Here is a 16,232-nt window from a genome sequence, read left to right as displayed (position 1 = left end):
TACTAAAAAATTCACTCCTTATATTTCAAATTCACAAAATATTTGTAAAAAGTTTAAAAAATTTTAACCAGAGTGACATGAAAATGTACGTCGGCGGAAATGCGACGGCGGAGACAAACATCGTTATAACAACCAATTCTCAGCCCCAAATTCCTACATTTTCGCCTGCAAAATTTCGTTAGCTTCTTTCATGGAAAAGGGGAAATCCAAAGATTCTGCAGGAACAGTCACCACTTCTTTGCGGGTTCTCCACTTGGATAATCATTATTCTAATTCAACCCCAATTCCAAATTCCTTTTCTTTCTCCCGCCAATCTCGTAAGCGCTTGTTTCCCCTTTTATTAATTTTCTAGGGTTCCGAAATTCTTGAAATTTCTTTGATCTTTGCAGAATCGCTGAGCTCCAATAGGAGAAAGGCTCCAGCTTTGCTGAGTTTGTGCCTAGGAGTAGTGGGTTGCAATCTCGAAGACATCATCGATGACCTTGCCGAGATTGCCGTCGCTTTCCCTTCCGATATCAAGGTGTAAAATTGGGGATTTTCAGCAAATTCGGTTTTTTGATTTTTCAATCAGCTGAATTTCTTCTTATTGGGGTTTTGATTTGTGATTTGTAGATGGTATTGGTGGCTATTGCGAGAAGAAGGAAGCTGCTGAATGATGATGTGTTGATTGCATTAGCTGATAGTTCATGGGAGATATTAGATGTGTCTGGTTCGGATGTTTCGGATTCCGGGCTTTGTCATGTTGTCAACATCTGCCATAACCTTAAAGCAATCGATATTAGGTAGCTGTCATTGAATCTTTGGTCTCATTGCATCTAATTGTGCATAGTTACTTAGAAAAGAGGCTTTTATTGTTGAAATAAGTGGTGATTGAGCCTAATACAAGAGCTTTCACCAGATTCTAGTGCACATGAGCTAAAAATTCACCTCCAAATACATAAACTTTTGATAGTTTTGATTTTTCATGCGGTTGTCGATTGTCTCCAAATTAATACTCAGCTGGACACCTGAATGTTTACATGGCTTATACGATCAATTTAGTGAACAATGTAGCTGGATGTTTACGTTAATGACGATGGCATTAACTCGCCACTTTAGCTTCCTTGATGGCATTAATTCACAGGAGATAGATAATATTGTAGTCATTTTAAATTCGGCAAATTTCTGTCAAAATTTCTTTCAGTTGCTTAAGCTTGTGCCCATGACCACTCACATACTGGCATGCTCCGTGTCTTTCATTCGACAGTTGAAGCTCAGTTTGCAGCAAATTCTACATTTTAGTTCTAACTAGACATATCTCTGTTTCAGGCTTTGCACAAGACTGACACCAACAGGAGTTTCTGAGCTTCTACAGCGTTGTCGATCACTACAGATATTAAGATGGGGGTAAGTGCATTATGCTTTTATTGTCTCAGTGCTTTTACATATTTCATAGAGATTAGTTTTTGGTGGGAAGTGCAAAGGATCATAATGATTTTATGCATATGTTGATGCAATAATACATTATTTTAATACTGATGGTAGCCAACTAGGCATACACTGTAGACAAATTCATAAAAGTGTCAAGAGGCATAATATGGCTTATGGCACAATGATGTGTCACATCACATAGTGATATTCCATGGTTAAGCTTAGGAACACCAGTGGAAAAAAGTCTTATGGAGTAGCCAATAAGGGTAGGCTACTAAATAGGGAGGTGGGAATGGGATGAGGAGCTTTAGACAATCGATGGAGATTTGATGTTTATCTTTCTCCTTCCATGAACTAGTCATGAACGTTAATTTTGCTGACAGCTACTTCTAAAGAAATTGATGCATTTGATTGCTAATTCCTCTGGCTATGCATTTTGTCATCGTGTGGTCCATTTTATTGGGTTTTGACACGGAGAATAAACCTCCTAACTGGAAATGAACCAAAAGTTAGTATTGCAGAGGTTGCACAAGGAGTGACTATGTCGTTCGTAGATGTTTGAGTCTCTTAGAGCCCAACCTCAATGACGTAGGGGGAGACTCGTGGGAGGATCTTGATGCAGTGGAGCTGATTCAAGGTGCCTCGCTTCGTTGGCTTGTCTGGGTATGCTGTTTCTTTTCACTCGACATCCATATCTGTGACATGTGGTAGTTTACCAAGTCTACAATCTTGCTAACTCACCAACCACTATTTTACAGCCAACAATCGACAAGAATTCCCAGGAGACCTTAACTTCTGAATGTCCGCGGATTGTGGTCAATCCAAAGCCATCTCTTTTGGGTTACCGAGGAACTGAAGTTCCACGAGAAGCAGCAATGCACCTTGCATTAGATGACCCTATTGTTGAAGATATTGATCCGAAAACGTGGGCAGTTTCTGGATGTAAGCCATCTAGGACTCCACTTCTACCAGCTGCATCTCCTAATGAACTATCCATTGCTGAAAAATTTAGGCTAGCGTTCCTGGATAGAGATACTCGGTTGGCACCAAAGAGAGCCAAAAACACTAGGCAACACCAACGGCGTGCTGAGAGGGAATGGGTGACGACGGATATGAAGGCAAAAGCATTGGCACTTGCTTCCAAGGCTAATAAATCAATGAACCACCGGAATTTGTGAGCCGAAACTTGTGGCTCAAAACTCACTTTGGATGGTTTTTTGTCCAACTTTTGGCCATATAAGATTATAAATGGGAATGGGGTGTGATGTACATGTGAGTTGGTTTCATGTTTGAGGTTTCTTTGCCTTTGCATTTGTTAGGGCATCTCCACTATACTCCAATTGTACTGTATTTTTACTGTTTCAATAGTCAACTATATTTTTAGATCATTGGTATAGCTATGATTTTGCAGTTGATTTAGAATATCATTACAACTATTTAACGAAGGTATAAATTTATATCGTGTTGGTTACTACCTCCTCGTCCCCAAATTTTGACACAATTTACTATTTCGATCCGTCCCTGAAAATTTGACACACTTCACTATTTACTATTTTTTATAGTGGACCTCATATTCCACTAACTTATTTCTACTCACATTTTATTATAAAACTAATACTTTAAAAATAAGACTCACATCCCACCAACTTTTTCAACTCACTTTCCATAACCCGTGTCAGGTCAAAGTGTGTCAAATTTAGTGTGTCAAAATTTAGGAGACGGAGATAGTATTATTTATCTTTCACCTCCGTATTTAGTGAAGGGGTATTGGCAGCACAAACTTCAGGTGCTTTCGGTTTTACACATGAATTCTAAAAATTGAAACGACGTTACTCAGTAATATTGAAATGAAATTAAAATGATGAGAAGCCATCAGAATGGAACAATTTAATCAACAACACAGTCTTATATATAACCCAACAGTTTGGTAGTTTTGTTTCATTTCAACAATTGGCACAATATCCATAACTGAAACAAATGATACTTCCTCCTTGAGATATGCGAACCTCCCAATTTTATTGAACCCCTCGGATGGGAATGTAAGCTTCCACTGAATTTCGAGCAAGCAATTTTCACCCAGAATATCGATACACCCAAAATCTCCTCAGTGTTTGCTTAAATTACGAATGACATACTGAAGGATACCTCCATGGTCAAAGTAAGCCAGTTCGACCTGCAGAATCAAAATAACTCGGTCACACACTCCACCTAAATCATATTAGGTGTCTTTCCTATTTTGATAACCTAGGAAACGAACGAGATCTGGAGTTGCAAGGAAAAAGAGCAAGTTCGTACCTCAGTGTCAAACCGCAAGGTACATGTGAAAGATTTTCCGGCATCTGTTGTCACAGTAATATCTTGTCCAGGCCTAATATCGCTGACCTTCGCTGGAAGATCAATGGTGTAGCGCTCATGTCCGGTTAAACCAAGTGTTTCTGCATCCTCACCAGCCTTGAAGCAAAGTGGAACTATACCCATGCCAACTAAATTACTGCGATGAATCCTCTCAAAACTCTTAGATATCACAGCTTTGACACCCTGGTTTAAAGAATGGTCGACGAGAATAGAGTCAACGACTAATTCTGAATAAGAACAAAACTACAGATAACATATAAAGACAGTATTGCAAATAACACTCACCTGGAGCATTGGCCCCTTGGCAGCCCAATCCCGAGAACTACCGCTACCATACTCTGCTCCAGCAATAACAATGGTATCCTGCCCAGCTGACTTGTATCTCTGAGGAAAGATCATATAAAATCACAAGACAACTTCAGTCAAAATATCTATATAACCCAACAGTTGCTTATTTTTAACAAGAAACTCTCCTCCCCGACCCCTCTAAAAAGTATGTTGTGTGTGTGTGTTTGTGTGCATATTAAAGCACAAAAACGCACCATTGCAGCATCGTACACAGACAGTTTCTCCCCTGTTGGAATGTGAATGGTCTTTGGTCCCACTTCGCCGTTCAGCAGTTTGTTCACTATTCTAATATTGGCGAAGGTACCCCTGGCCATAACCTCATCATTACCACGACGGCTACCATAGGAGTTGAAATCCCTTCGGTCAACGCCACGCTCCATTAAATACTTTGCAGCAGGGCTATCTTTGTGGATACTACCAGCAGGAGAGATGTGGTCAGTAGTGATACTATCACCAAACAGCAGCAAGCAATATGCATCCTTCACTCCACGGGCACCAGGTGGGTCCATCGTCATGCCAGAGAAATATGGAGGCTTGTGTATGTATGTTGAGTTTGGGTCCCATCCATAAAGACTCGATGAAGGTACAGCTAACTGATTCCAAAATTCATTTCCCTTAGTAATGGCCTCATAAGTACTCTTGAACATTTCAGGAAGGACGCTCGACTGAACAACCTGCACAAGTACAATTCAAATCCAATTTACATATTGGTCCCAATCTATATATTATCAACAAATATGGATAAGAAAAATATGCCTGTGCAATTTCTTCACTGCTAGGCCAGATATCCCTGAAATAAACACTTTTCCCATCTTTTCCAGTTCCAATTGGCTCTTTCTCAAAGTCGATATCAACCTGGAAAATACAGCACAAGAAGGAGAAACAAGGTAAATATTTTTGGCAAATTCCATGGCCCACCTGGCAACTACATTAAATATAACCCTCATAATTTTATGAATGGTTTCTGACCAAAGAACAGAAAACCAACACATCTAGCCCACCAAACTTTTGCTTGAGCAGAAAAGGCCGAAGGGTCATATTACAACATAATTTGAGATCTATATATCTGACTGCCTATCTGTAACTGATTCAAATACTTAAGCAAGGGCCACTGGATAGTATATTAAACCTGATCACATCTTTTTTATTTGTAAATGAAAGAAGTGGTTGAGGGTGCAGCCGGACACACCACAGCCAGGGCCCACCCCATTAATTAATTTAATTATGCTAAATAAATTATCCAATGCATACAATGAGTTTTATGAAATAAAGATTGCTATTATAACAGCATTTAATCAGAACTTAAGGCATACCGTTCCAGCTAGTGCATAAGCCACAACTAATGGAGGTGAAGCAAGATAGTTAGCTCGGGTCAGTGGATGAACACGGCCCTCAAAGTTCCTATTTCCAGAAAGCACGGCAGCAGCAACAAGGTCTGACAAATCAGAAGAAGGTACTTCAGTACAATACAAAAATTGAAAGTTGAGAGACCCACATAGCATAAATTCGTGCATTTTATATTGACTACATGCATTCAGCACTCAATAACACCCATTCCCACCCATAGTCAAAGATCGGTGCTATATCCAGGGCAGTTCAGCAGTATACTTCCAACATACCTAAATTTTGTTAATAAAAAATATTGAAATCTATAGCCATTAAATTTTGGTCAAGTGACTGTTGTGTTGATCAATCAAGGAGGACAAAACAATCAATGGACAATTTTATCAAAAAGTCTAAGAGAGTGAAACACATAATACCATTGTCAGCTATAATTGAAGAAACTGATTCATCAAGATCTCCAGAATTTCCAATACAGGTTGTGCAACCATAGCCAACAATATTAAATCCTTGTTGGTTCAAGTACTTTTGCAAACCGCTACAAGAAGTAAAGAAAAATTAGTACTGATGGCAAAGGTATCGAACCCAAGCAGGGGGGAATCCCCATATGAGATCCAATAGAAAATATAGTACCTCTGGAGCAAATATTTTGTCACAACACCGGAACCTGGGGCAAGACTTGTTTTTACCCATGGCTTTACCTGTCCAATAGTTATTGCACTACACATCAGAAATCGTAGCAGGAAGAATCTCACCATAAGTGAAACTCAACAGAATTGAATAGAAAGAACAAATAAAACAAAAGACAAGCATATAACCTCTAACCCCAGCTCACAAGCCTTCTTTGCAACAAGAGCAGCTCCAAGCATGACACTCGGGTTCGATGTGTTTGTGCAACTTGTAATAGCTGCAATAACAACACTTCCATGCCTCAGTTCTGCAGGTTGCCCTTGGAATGAGAACTTCACTACCTTCTCTTGTTGTTCCTTGGGTACAGCAAAACCCTGAATGAATAGAAAAGAAAGTTACAGAACCAAACAAAACCCGATCAGAAATTAATAAAAGGAAATAATGATAATAATAATAATAAATATATAAATAATGTCTATGCCACATGAGAATAATATGGTCTGTATTTTTCATATCTACTAGTCATCCAAAGGAAAATCTTATAAAAAGTTTATCTACCTTGAATCCAACTTTATTATCCAGACACGCGTGCCAATCAGATTTCATATCTTTCAAAGGAACTCGATCATGAGGCCTGCATAACACAAAAAGGATTTATTATGAGTGTTTTTGTCAACTCGTTTCCATTTTACGATGAGAGAAATCATTATAACTCAAACAATTCTATGCCAGAAAAACATTTAGCATACCTTTTAGGACCTGAAATACACGGCACGACTTCAGCAAGATCCAACTCCAGATATGATGAGTACTGTCTCTCTTGTTGAGGCTGTGCAACCAATACTCTTGAGTAAGCCACAGTTCTCCATCATTATTACGAAACAACTAAGACTAAAAACCAAAATGTTATTATTGTACCTCCTTGTAGTCTATGAACATTTTGTTTGCACGCAAGTACGCCTCTATCATTTCAACCTAGATAAGTTAAGGAAAGAACTCCATGATCCCTGGACTCAAAAGTTGTGGGCATTATTGCAACATAAAAATATGAATACCAACCGTCTCATCACTCCTCCCAGTCAACTTCAGGTATTCTAATGTTACATGATCAACTGGGAAGAATCCCATGGTAGCTCCATACTCAGGAGACATATTTGCAATAGTCGCCCTATCCGCCAAGGATAACTGACCCATTCCCTCGCCTATAAAATGGAGATTAATAAATAGACACTTCTAAACCATTACAAAAACGTATATAACCATTCAGTTCACAGCAGAATTACCATAGAACTCAACAAACTTTCCGACCACACCATGTTTTCTCAGCATTTGGGTGACTGTTAAAACCAAATCAGTTGCAGTTACCCCATCATGCAATTTCCCAGAAAGCTTAAAACCAACAACACCGGGCAGAACCATGCTCATTGGCTACAATTAGTACAAGGAACAAGAGTGATATTAAACTGATTGGAAAAATATGAAAATGAATATGAGAGGAAATTGCAAAGTAACTAAAGTTACACATCCATAGACATAAGAGAGAAAATTTGCTACACTAGATTTGTATTTTGATGAGAAAATCACATGTAGTCAATTTCAAGAGAAAAATAAGAGATGGTTATGCAAAATAATAGCACAGTATTACTATTACACTATCATTGAGGTGATGGCAAAATACATCTCCTATAAAAATAGGTATAGAATAAACCGGTTCAGATACCAGAATAAACACTTCAAATACATCTTCACTAAAAAGTACTAAATCTCTACACAATCTGCAGAATCAACAAAAGTATAAATGGTATAGTACATGTCAAAAACAGCCACAGCTTACCTGCCCAAGCATAGTAGCCTCAGCTTCAATTCCACCAACTCCCCATCCAGCAACACCCAATCCATCAATCATGGTGGTATGAGAATCGGTACCGACAACACTATCTGGGTAAAGGATGCCTTCAGTATTGAAAACAACCCGTCCAAGATACTCAAGATTCACCTGTTTTTTTTTACATTTCATCAATGTGAGATTGAAGTATTGTACAAAGTACAAGTGTTATGCCCATATTACAAGCTCCCATATCTGGAAGATATTCAGGTACATAACTTGAGATCAAGATCAAGCTAAAATAGATTTTTGATTTTATCATAAACACAACCAATGATATTTGGGATACCTGATGGACAATACCAGAACCGGGAGGGACAACAAGCATGTTGCGGAAGGCAGTGGATCCCCATTTAAGAAAAGCAAACCTTTCTTTGTTTCTCTTGAATTCAAGGTCCATGTTAGCCTGAACAGCATTTTCTGATCTGGCTACATCAACCTGAACTGAGTGATCGATGACAAGATCTACAGGAACCTGGAGACATTTGGTACACAGATAAAGACATCATCAGGAGCCATTATACGAAGGAGATTACACAAGAAAACATGTCTATACACATCATTTCATGCAACTAGAACTTTCAATGGCATGTGTAGATGGTCACATAACAATACACAATTGCTTAAATCTAACTATTATCCTTCAGCAAGTACCTAAATAGAAGATTATAGCACAAAAGATGAAGATACTTACCAAAGGATTGATTTTGTCAGGATTGCTACCAAGGTCCTTGATAGCCTCCCGCATAGAAGCAAGGTCAACTACAGCTGGAACTCCAGTGAAGTCCTACAGAACATAATCCAAAAGACAAGTTAAAAGAACAAACCAGAGTGTATACACCAATTGTCAGTACTAGAATTGTGTACGCATCACCAAGATCATTTCAAATTTCCCCCACCTGTAGCAGAACACGAGCTGGCTTGAAAGGGATCTCAACTTGCTTCGGTGCAGACTTTTCCCAATCAATAATTTTTTCCACATCCTCCTTGGTGACTTGGAAGTTGTCACAGTTTCTGATGGCTGACTCTAGGAGTATCTTGATGGAAAATGGAAGTTTTTCTGCAGCATGACACCATCATTAGAAGAAAAAAATGAATTCTTGTTACAGGACTAAAAAATAAAACTAAGAGTGACACTGGAAGAAGAAAGAAAAAACAGAGGAACCTCAAAAATGCATCCTTACCAATTCTAGGATCGTTAAGGGCAGGAAGGCTATAGAATTTCCCAAATTCACCTCCTGCAGGCCTTGGAAGTCCAGATAAAATTCCATTGAAGGGATGTTCTGAAGCTGCATGTTTAGATAAACCTTATATTAAAACCATAACAAAAACTACAAAAGAACAAGCTGGAAAAATGCCCAGTTACTTTTCTCAATGACAATATGATAGCATCTAGAACTGATCACTAGACATACATGGCTTCATATGTGTGCATATATGTATTTGTGTGCATACATACACTTGACAACAAATCAAGCAGTTACCTTAATTAGCCCTCACAAATTACAATATAATCATCCATGCAAGCATGTCATTTAAAAGGTCAAAATTTTATTAAGTCCAGACACCTTCCGTATAAGTAGAATTGATCCAAATATACAATAGCTATCAAGTAGTATCAAAAAACAATCTTGATGTATCTTCCTTCGTTAACACCCATGCATCAATTACTTAACATTTCTCCAGAAGTCCAGAACAGTTAAAAAAAAATTAGTTCTCCAGCTGATCTTAGCAATACTCCCCATCAACACTAGCATTTCATGTCTAACACATACATATTGAAACGAATCAATCGAAATCAGATAAGAAGCGTTTGAACAGCAATTACAAATTTACAACCACTCCGCCAAAATCAGAAAGCCTCGCTACAAACTACACTTCAAAAACACCCCGATCAGCGGAATCACATCAATTACAAGCTCTGGAAGTCGTCAAATCACAAAACAAACTCTACGCTAGCAATCAGCGATTAGATCACAACAGAAGTCAAAATCAGTGAGCACACATCCGTCATACCCATGGCAGCGATCTTCCGGTCGATAGCAGGCGAGGCAGCTCCGATCTGAGCTCTGAGAGTGACACGCGGCCGCGAATCAGCTCCGCGACTCCACGGGAGAGCCGAAGAGAAGCTCGGCGCGAAGGTTCTAGAAGGCGCAGGAGAGAGAGAGGAAGCGAAACGAAGCGCGCGAGCTCTGAAAAGGGGAGACGGTGATGAAGAGGTTGACGGTGAAGCGTAGTAGGTGGATAAGAACATAGAACCGATTAAAATAGATATTTATGGTCACAAACCCTAAAAAGGGAGTGATAAATCATAAAAATGCCTCTTTTTTGTTACCGTCTATACATACGGAAATGTGTATCTATACATGGCGGGAGTGCGTGTGTGATCAACGAGCTTCTGTTTTTTATTTTTTCTTTTATTTAATTAATTTATTTATTTATTGGAATATACCAGAGGCGGAGGTATCATAGTATTCAACTATTCAGTGCGTCTTGATTGTAGTGGGTGGTTGGTGATCAAGTGGCTGATCTGGACCGTTGGATATGACGGTGGACGGCTGAGATTGGACCCAGATGTATGAAGATTTTTTATCTTTTTGTGATGGGGACACATGGTCTTGTCATCATACATGTCATCCACATGCGAGTGAAAGATATACATTATCCTATGAAATTCGATAAATTCAATAAATGGTTTATTCCATGCTGTAATCAATATTTTATTTTTTGATAACATGATGATACTCCTAGTCCTAACAAGTAGAATAATAAATCACTAATGAAGAATTAGGAAGTTCATTAATTAACTACTAATAAATGATTCACAGTTAATCTTATGAAATCTCATTAAAATCTTATTATAGTTAGTATTAGTTTCATACTTGGGAGTGTTTGATTTGAAAGATTATATCACGTGATTAAGTTTATATTGTGGTTGATTTATGAGATTGAATTTCATAACTTAATCTTATATAGATAATTAGGGCTCGATTGATAAGAAAGATGAGATATAACAAGATTTGTTAAATAAGATAAAAAATGCGGGCTTCGTGTCAAGATAAGCTCGGATGAAGGTTTTTTCGTTATTGTTTGGTAGACAAGAAATTATCTAGATTTTGTATTAATAAATTATAATAAATGAGTTAGAAATGCTATCCGACCAAATTTGTGAGATACATATCTTTGTATTTTAAGAAAAAATTTGCGGATTCGGATGGGCCATAGAGAAAACCACGGGCTGGCATAATAGATTAACTATGATATCAAACACTTAGAAATAGTCATATAAGTATCTATATCTAGGCATTATTAACTTATCAAACGGGTCCTTATATGATAATTAGTTATGATCAATCCCCTACTTAATAATTTTATAATTTAATTATATATTATATCTTGCTATTATTTTATCTGGAACACCAAACGCCACGCAGACGACATTATGTTAATCTTCGGATATCAATTGAATTTCTTGGATAATTTAATTCTTTCTATTAATAACTAGTTATTGATTTGGTAATGAAATTGTCCAAAACATGAGCCCATATTTTTATTTTCATAATTATGAATCTTGGGCTATTATGAAACATGTAAAAGCCCAATTAAGTTGCAAGTTGTCACTTAAGAAAATCCACAAATCATCTATCTAAAGCTCACATCCAAGCCCACACAATTTAGTTAGTATTTTTTTCGAGGTTACCAAATTAAATTATTTGGTCTATTCATATTTTTAAACAAATTTACTATGGTGTCTCGTTTTTTTTTTGTGGTTAGTACGGTAAAACGAAAGATAATACATAAGTACCAATTAAATAAATAAAATAAGGAGGGAGATATTTCTTAAGGTCCTTTCTAGGCTATTTATATTAAATTGAAATCTGTACCAAAGATAATCAAAATTTTGAAAAAAAAAACATGTTTGACTCGAGTTATTAAGTTAACAACGAAGATAAATATTGACAATATTTATAATATTTGATATCTGTCTGTAAGGATTTAATGTAAATTGCAGGCTGGATGGATAGATGTTAGTGGAGTATTATAGATAAAAAGTCTCAATCATCAAGTTGGATTTAAGTGGACCTAAATTGGAGAATGTCACTATTTGCAAAAACAGGTGTAAAATGCCCAACTTTATGGCCCATTTTTATGAAGATAGCAACATTTTCCTCATATTTTGCTTTACCTGAAAGTAGAGCTATTCAAGCTGTTCCTATATCAAGTTTAAGTATATTGACCTAACACTAACCCATCCAATTTTGGGCTAACCAGTCGGGATAAATGATTATCTTTCATGCACGTAGCATGTCGATGTACACATTATATATGATCATAAAACGGCAACTTGGTCATTTAGGGATCCGCCGACATGTTTGTAGCAATAATTGAGGAAGCTATATATATATATACCGTGTATATAGAAACTGTATAATAAAATTATTCGTCAAAAAATCTACATTCAACAAAAAGAGTTTGAATTTGAATGAATGAACATAGGGAACAAGATACCTAAATTCAACTAAATAATTGTACTCTACAGAAGCTTAATATAGTGATAATAGCTATTAAAGTCAAGTTAATTTGGCCGAATATTGACCAAATTATTAGCATAAACTGTTAATTTAGAAATTTATATAAGTACTGTTTGTTAATAATTTGTTGAGGTATGGATAATCAATTGTGGTCGTTTACTTAAATAAAAATATTCAGGTTAATCTTTATTCATTCAGATTAATTGGGATTTTGAGATATACCAAATTCTTAATAAGCCATATCGTATGAGCTAAGGTTGTTTCATTTGTAGTCTAATAATAGTACTCTATTTTTATCAGATTTTCTTCGATTGAATAATGATCTTGAAGTTACAAATAATTGCTTCGAGCAAATACTTCTATACTTATCCAATAAGGAAGGACAAAAATCAAACATATTTATACGCACCAGGATCGTGAAAAAATAGACATCATAAATTAACAGTCCAAAACACCATCCAATGCGAAAATACTCCTACTCCTAAATACTCACCAACACGCCCTAAGCAATCAAATCAACCACATAGCATAGAAACATGCATCCTCACCACAAGCTAACACTAATAGCATAGAAACATGCATCCTCACCACAAGCCAACACTAAGACACTAAACGCATAATATATAGTAGATAAATTCACTTTATCTCAACTTCTCATAATTTTGAAATTTCAAACCATACTTTAATGTTACACCCCTTATCAAATTTATGTCCCAGATAAAAGGGGAACATCGAACACCAATATCTTCGAATCCACACACCCAAGTAAATGTCACATATTCAGACCACTATTGCTTAATCATTTAAATGGTGATGTGAAAGGCATATTTCTTTATATTAAAACGTTTATACTACTTTATGGAGTACTACAAGTGATGTTTGAAAAACACAAAAGCCATCGTACTCGACGTAATGTTACTCTTAAAATAAAATAACTTAACAATTACTCCATTATACTCCTAGTTAAAAATAGAAAACTAAGTTGGAGTGATTTTGGTAGGCCAACTTCCATGGACGTTACACCTTATATCAACGTCACTAGCAAAGGCCCACCAATGAGTTATCTGTGAATTATCGCAAGACGGCAAGAGTCACATGTTTCATTACAATATAACAATGATTCATTACCACACACAAAAAATTAAAAAACATGTGATATTAAAAAGCCATATGATTGCCCACACATATTGAAATGAATAAATAAATGAATAATCAGAAATTTTTTTTATCATTTCTAAGGTTTCAACCTTATAAATAGTAGTAAATTTTAAAAGATTTGAAAATATTATAAAGTATTAAAATGAAATAATAAAAAATTAACTACTATAGCTCGTACTAATTTAGTTTTTGTTTATAGCTAAATTTTGGTGGAAAGTGTAAGGAAAAGTAAATTAGTAATCATAATATCTATTCGAAATTAATGGAAGATCATAAGTAAATAAAACTATTTAAATAATAATTTATTATTAATTTGTGAAGGGTTAATAGTCATTTGAATCTAGAAATTTGGTTAATTTCAAAATTTGAAAACTGTACAGTGAATCACAAAGCTTTTTATTTTTTATCTGCAATTGTCTCGTTTATATATAAAACAACTTCTTTGATGATGTTTAAAATGACTTCACTTCATTAACATTGAAACTTTGCTTTTCTTTCATTTTTCTTATTTAATGAAAAGAAGTCGTTTTGAACTTATAGAAGATTGAAGTAAACTAAAATTTCATTATTTAATAGTATGATTTCAAATCTTAGGAGAATTGACTAGAATTTAATGGATATTCATAATTTGAATAAAGATTATCTCTCTTATAATATAATATACATTGAGTTAAACTTGTGTAGAATGGAATAATATAGCTACATATGTTTATTGTAAAAGAAATTCAGACTATTTCTTCTCTTGTTTCAATAATCACCGGTCGTCTTCGCGGCTCCAACTTTTAAGTCTAAGCCGAGCAGAGGCTCGGCTCGGCTACAAGGCTCGTTAAAAGCTCAACATTCCTCTTTCCATGGAATCCTTCAAGCTCCTTGAGAGCCAAATCCCTCAATTTCCTAACTATATTTTCAATTTCAACACTACTTTTCCTCTCCATCAATCCTCTCACCGTTCCCGCATAAAGCCCGAAATTCCTCAGCCTCTGTATTTCGCCGTCGCTTCCGCCGCCCAATATGGCTCCAGACGCCGCCGCACAACCATGAATCTCGCCGTACTTCTTCTTACACACATACTCGATGAACTCAAATCTTGAATTCTCATCAACGATCTCCCCCTCCTTATACAGCCCGTCCATGATCCCCTCCGACCCGCCGGCCCGGCTGATCTCGATCATAACCCGGAGGACCCTCTCCGGCCGGGCCGGGCCGACGGACCGGGCCAGCAGCTCGAACCCGAACGGGACGATCCCGTCCCCGGTCAGCAGCTCGATGTTCGGGCCGTACTTGTGCTCGACTTCGGGCCTCGGCCCGGGGCCCGTCCGGTCGGTCAGGGGGAGGTGCTCGTGGGCGTAGGCCGCCGCGTGCACGAGGTGGACCGCGGCCGCCGCGGCCATGGCGTGGCTCCGGTTGCCGCCCACGAGCTCGCACGCGGCCACGCACAGGGCCGAGGCCACGGTCCTCGGGGCCGCGAAGGTGAGGTGGCGCATGGGCTCGAAGACGGCCTCGGGCTTCCTTATGGGGATGGATCTATCGAGAAAAGCGTCGATTTCGGATTCTATCGCGTGCCAGTACGGTTGATTTTGGGCGACTACTGACAGCTTTATACAGTGCGGCCGCGTCGAATGGCTGAAATTTGGTGTTAGTTTCGGGGGAAGGCAAGAGTTGGACTTGGCATAGGAGAGATTGATGGAGGTTTTGATTGTGTTGTGGAGGGAAATGGAGTGAGAGCTGGCCATTTTTGTGGGTTGGGAAATGAGGGGAAAGCCATTGGTATTTATAGAGTTAGGAATCTGAATAGTGGTTAGATCGGTTTGACCGGTTCGATTATGAATTAATAATTCGATCGATTCGACCCGGACGGTTTTTAAATTGGATTTTATCTAGCATGACACGAGAAGCACGCCAAATTTGGATGTGAGATTTATTTAATCTTCCTATGGTTTTTGTACATGTGCTTGGAGTACTATTTAATAAGATGTTGAATAATGTTGGGTATAGGGGAAACTGAGGACTGCAAGAAATCTGGGTCGTTTATGTTGTGCGGATAATATAAACTATATTTAATGGTGGAGTACAATATAATTAATGTGCGTTGCGAAACTATATGCTAGTAGTTTTTAATTGTGAGTTTCCCTCAATAATTTATGGAGTAGTACTCTACTGGGTTTGTATATTGATTAATATTCAATGCTTGTAGTACTATATTTCTTTTACATCTTATTGTCCTTTTCCTATCCAATAGTCGATTTCACATAGTATGTCATATTGTCCCTTTTATTTTAAATTATTATAGATCATATTATGTGTTGTAGATCTTAGAAGACTATATGATCGACACTGACAAAAAATATGATATCACTTATAGTAAATTTGAGTCTTAATGACCGATTTCGGGCTTCGCTGGCTATATGGTCTTCCACAATGTTTTAAAAATCGGATCGGCCGGCGAACCGGCGTTGTTACTGGTTCACTGGTTCAACCGGTTCACTAGTCGAACCATTGGTTGAACCGGAATACTGTTTATATATATATATATATATAGGGGTGTATTCAGATTAAAACCATAATGTATATTA

The 16,232-nt window shown here is 37.3% G+C and overlaps 3 protein-coding genes across 3 annotated transcripts; 1 reads left to right on the top strand and 2 right to left on the bottom strand.

The window, feature by feature from the left end:
• Window positions 1–51: 51 nt before the first annotated feature.
• Window positions 52–2,798, top strand: LOC125205954 (RNI-like superfamily protein). Its single transcript, XM_048105183.2, has 6 exons — window positions 52–317; window positions 390–520; window positions 613–782; window positions 1,309–1,386; window positions 1,932–2,073; window positions 2,169–2,798. The coding sequence occupies exons 1-6, from the start codon at window positions 191–193 to the stop codon at window positions 2,586–2,588; spliced, it is 1,068 nt and encodes a 355-aa protein (XP_047961140.1). The 5' UTR covers window positions 52–190; the 3' UTR covers window positions 2,589–2,798.
• Window positions 2,799–3,296: 498 nt separating this feature from the next.
• LOC125203286 (aconitate hydratase, cytoplasmic-like) lies at window positions 3,297–10,278 on the bottom strand. The gene is made up of 20 exons (XM_048101600.2): window positions 9,986–10,278; window positions 9,154–9,258; window positions 8,869–9,029; window positions 8,664–8,756; window positions 8,259–8,444; window positions 7,919–8,080; window positions 7,368–7,512; window positions 7,144–7,286; window positions 7,003–7,059; window positions 6,834–6,913; window positions 6,643–6,718; window positions 6,273–6,458; window positions 6,088–6,155; window positions 5,874–5,992; window positions 5,427–5,548; window positions 4,870–4,968; window positions 4,308–4,787; window positions 4,051–4,149; window positions 3,706–3,948; window positions 3,297–3,583 (listed from the first exon to the last, which is right to left on the bottom strand). The coding sequence occupies exons 1-20, from the start codon at window positions 10,221–10,223 to the stop codon at window positions 3,515–3,517; spliced, it is 2,931 nt and encodes a 976-aa protein (XP_047957557.1). The 5' UTR covers window positions 10,224–10,278; the 3' UTR covers window positions 3,297–3,514.
• Window positions 10,279–14,263: 3,985 nt separating this feature from the next.
• On the bottom strand, window positions 14,264–15,423 carry LOC125207631 (heterodimeric geranylgeranyl pyrophosphate synthase small subunit 2, chloroplastic-like). Its single transcript, XM_048107057.2, has one exon. The coding sequence runs from the start codon at window positions 15,390–15,392 to the stop codon at window positions 14,448–14,450; it is 945 nt and encodes a 314-aa protein (XP_047963014.1). The 5' UTR covers window positions 15,393–15,423; the 3' UTR covers window positions 14,264–14,447.
• Between the last annotated feature and the right edge of the window lie 809 nt (window positions 15,424–16,232).

The sequence above is a fragment of the Salvia hispanica genome, chromosome 2 (assembly GCF_029641045.1).
Source record: "Salvia hispanica isolate PSC_SH4W2 chromosome 2, Shi_PSC_v1, whole genome shotgun sequence".
Taxonomy (NCBI): domain Eukaryota; kingdom Viridiplantae; phylum Streptophyta; class Magnoliopsida; order Lamiales; family Lamiaceae; genus Salvia; species Salvia hispanica.
The sequence above is the reverse complement of the archived record's forward strand: the minus strand, read 5'-3'. Positions and strand labels throughout refer to the sequence as shown.

Coding starts and splice junctions, on each gene's coding strand:
- LOC125205954 (XM_048105183.2), top strand. CDS start 191: ATGGAAAAGGGGAAATCCAAAGATTCTGCAGGAACAGTCACCACTTCT. Junction 1,387..1,931: donor CTACAGATATTAAGATGGGG/GTAAGTGCATTA, acceptor TTAGTATTGCAG/AGGTTGCACAAGGAGTGACT. Junction 2,074..2,168: donor CGCTTCGTTGGCTTGTCTGG/GTATGCTGTTTC, acceptor ACTATTTTACAG/CCAACAATCGACAAGAATTC.
- LOC125207631 (XM_048107057.2), bottom strand. CDS start 15,392: ATGGCCAGCTCTCACTCCATTTCCCTCCACAACACAATCAAAACCTCC.
- LOC125203286 (XM_048101600.2), bottom strand. CDS start 10,223: ATGTTCTTATCCACCTACTACGCTTCACCGTCAACCTCTTCATCACCG. Junction 8,445..8,663: donor CTGACAAAATCAATCCTTTG/GTAAGTATCTTC, acceptor AAATGTCTCCAG/GTTCCTGTAGATCTTGTCAT. Junction 5,993..6,087: donor ACAAAATATTTGCTCCAGAG/GTACTATATTTT, acceptor TACTTCTTGTAG/CGGTTTGCAAAAGTACTTGA.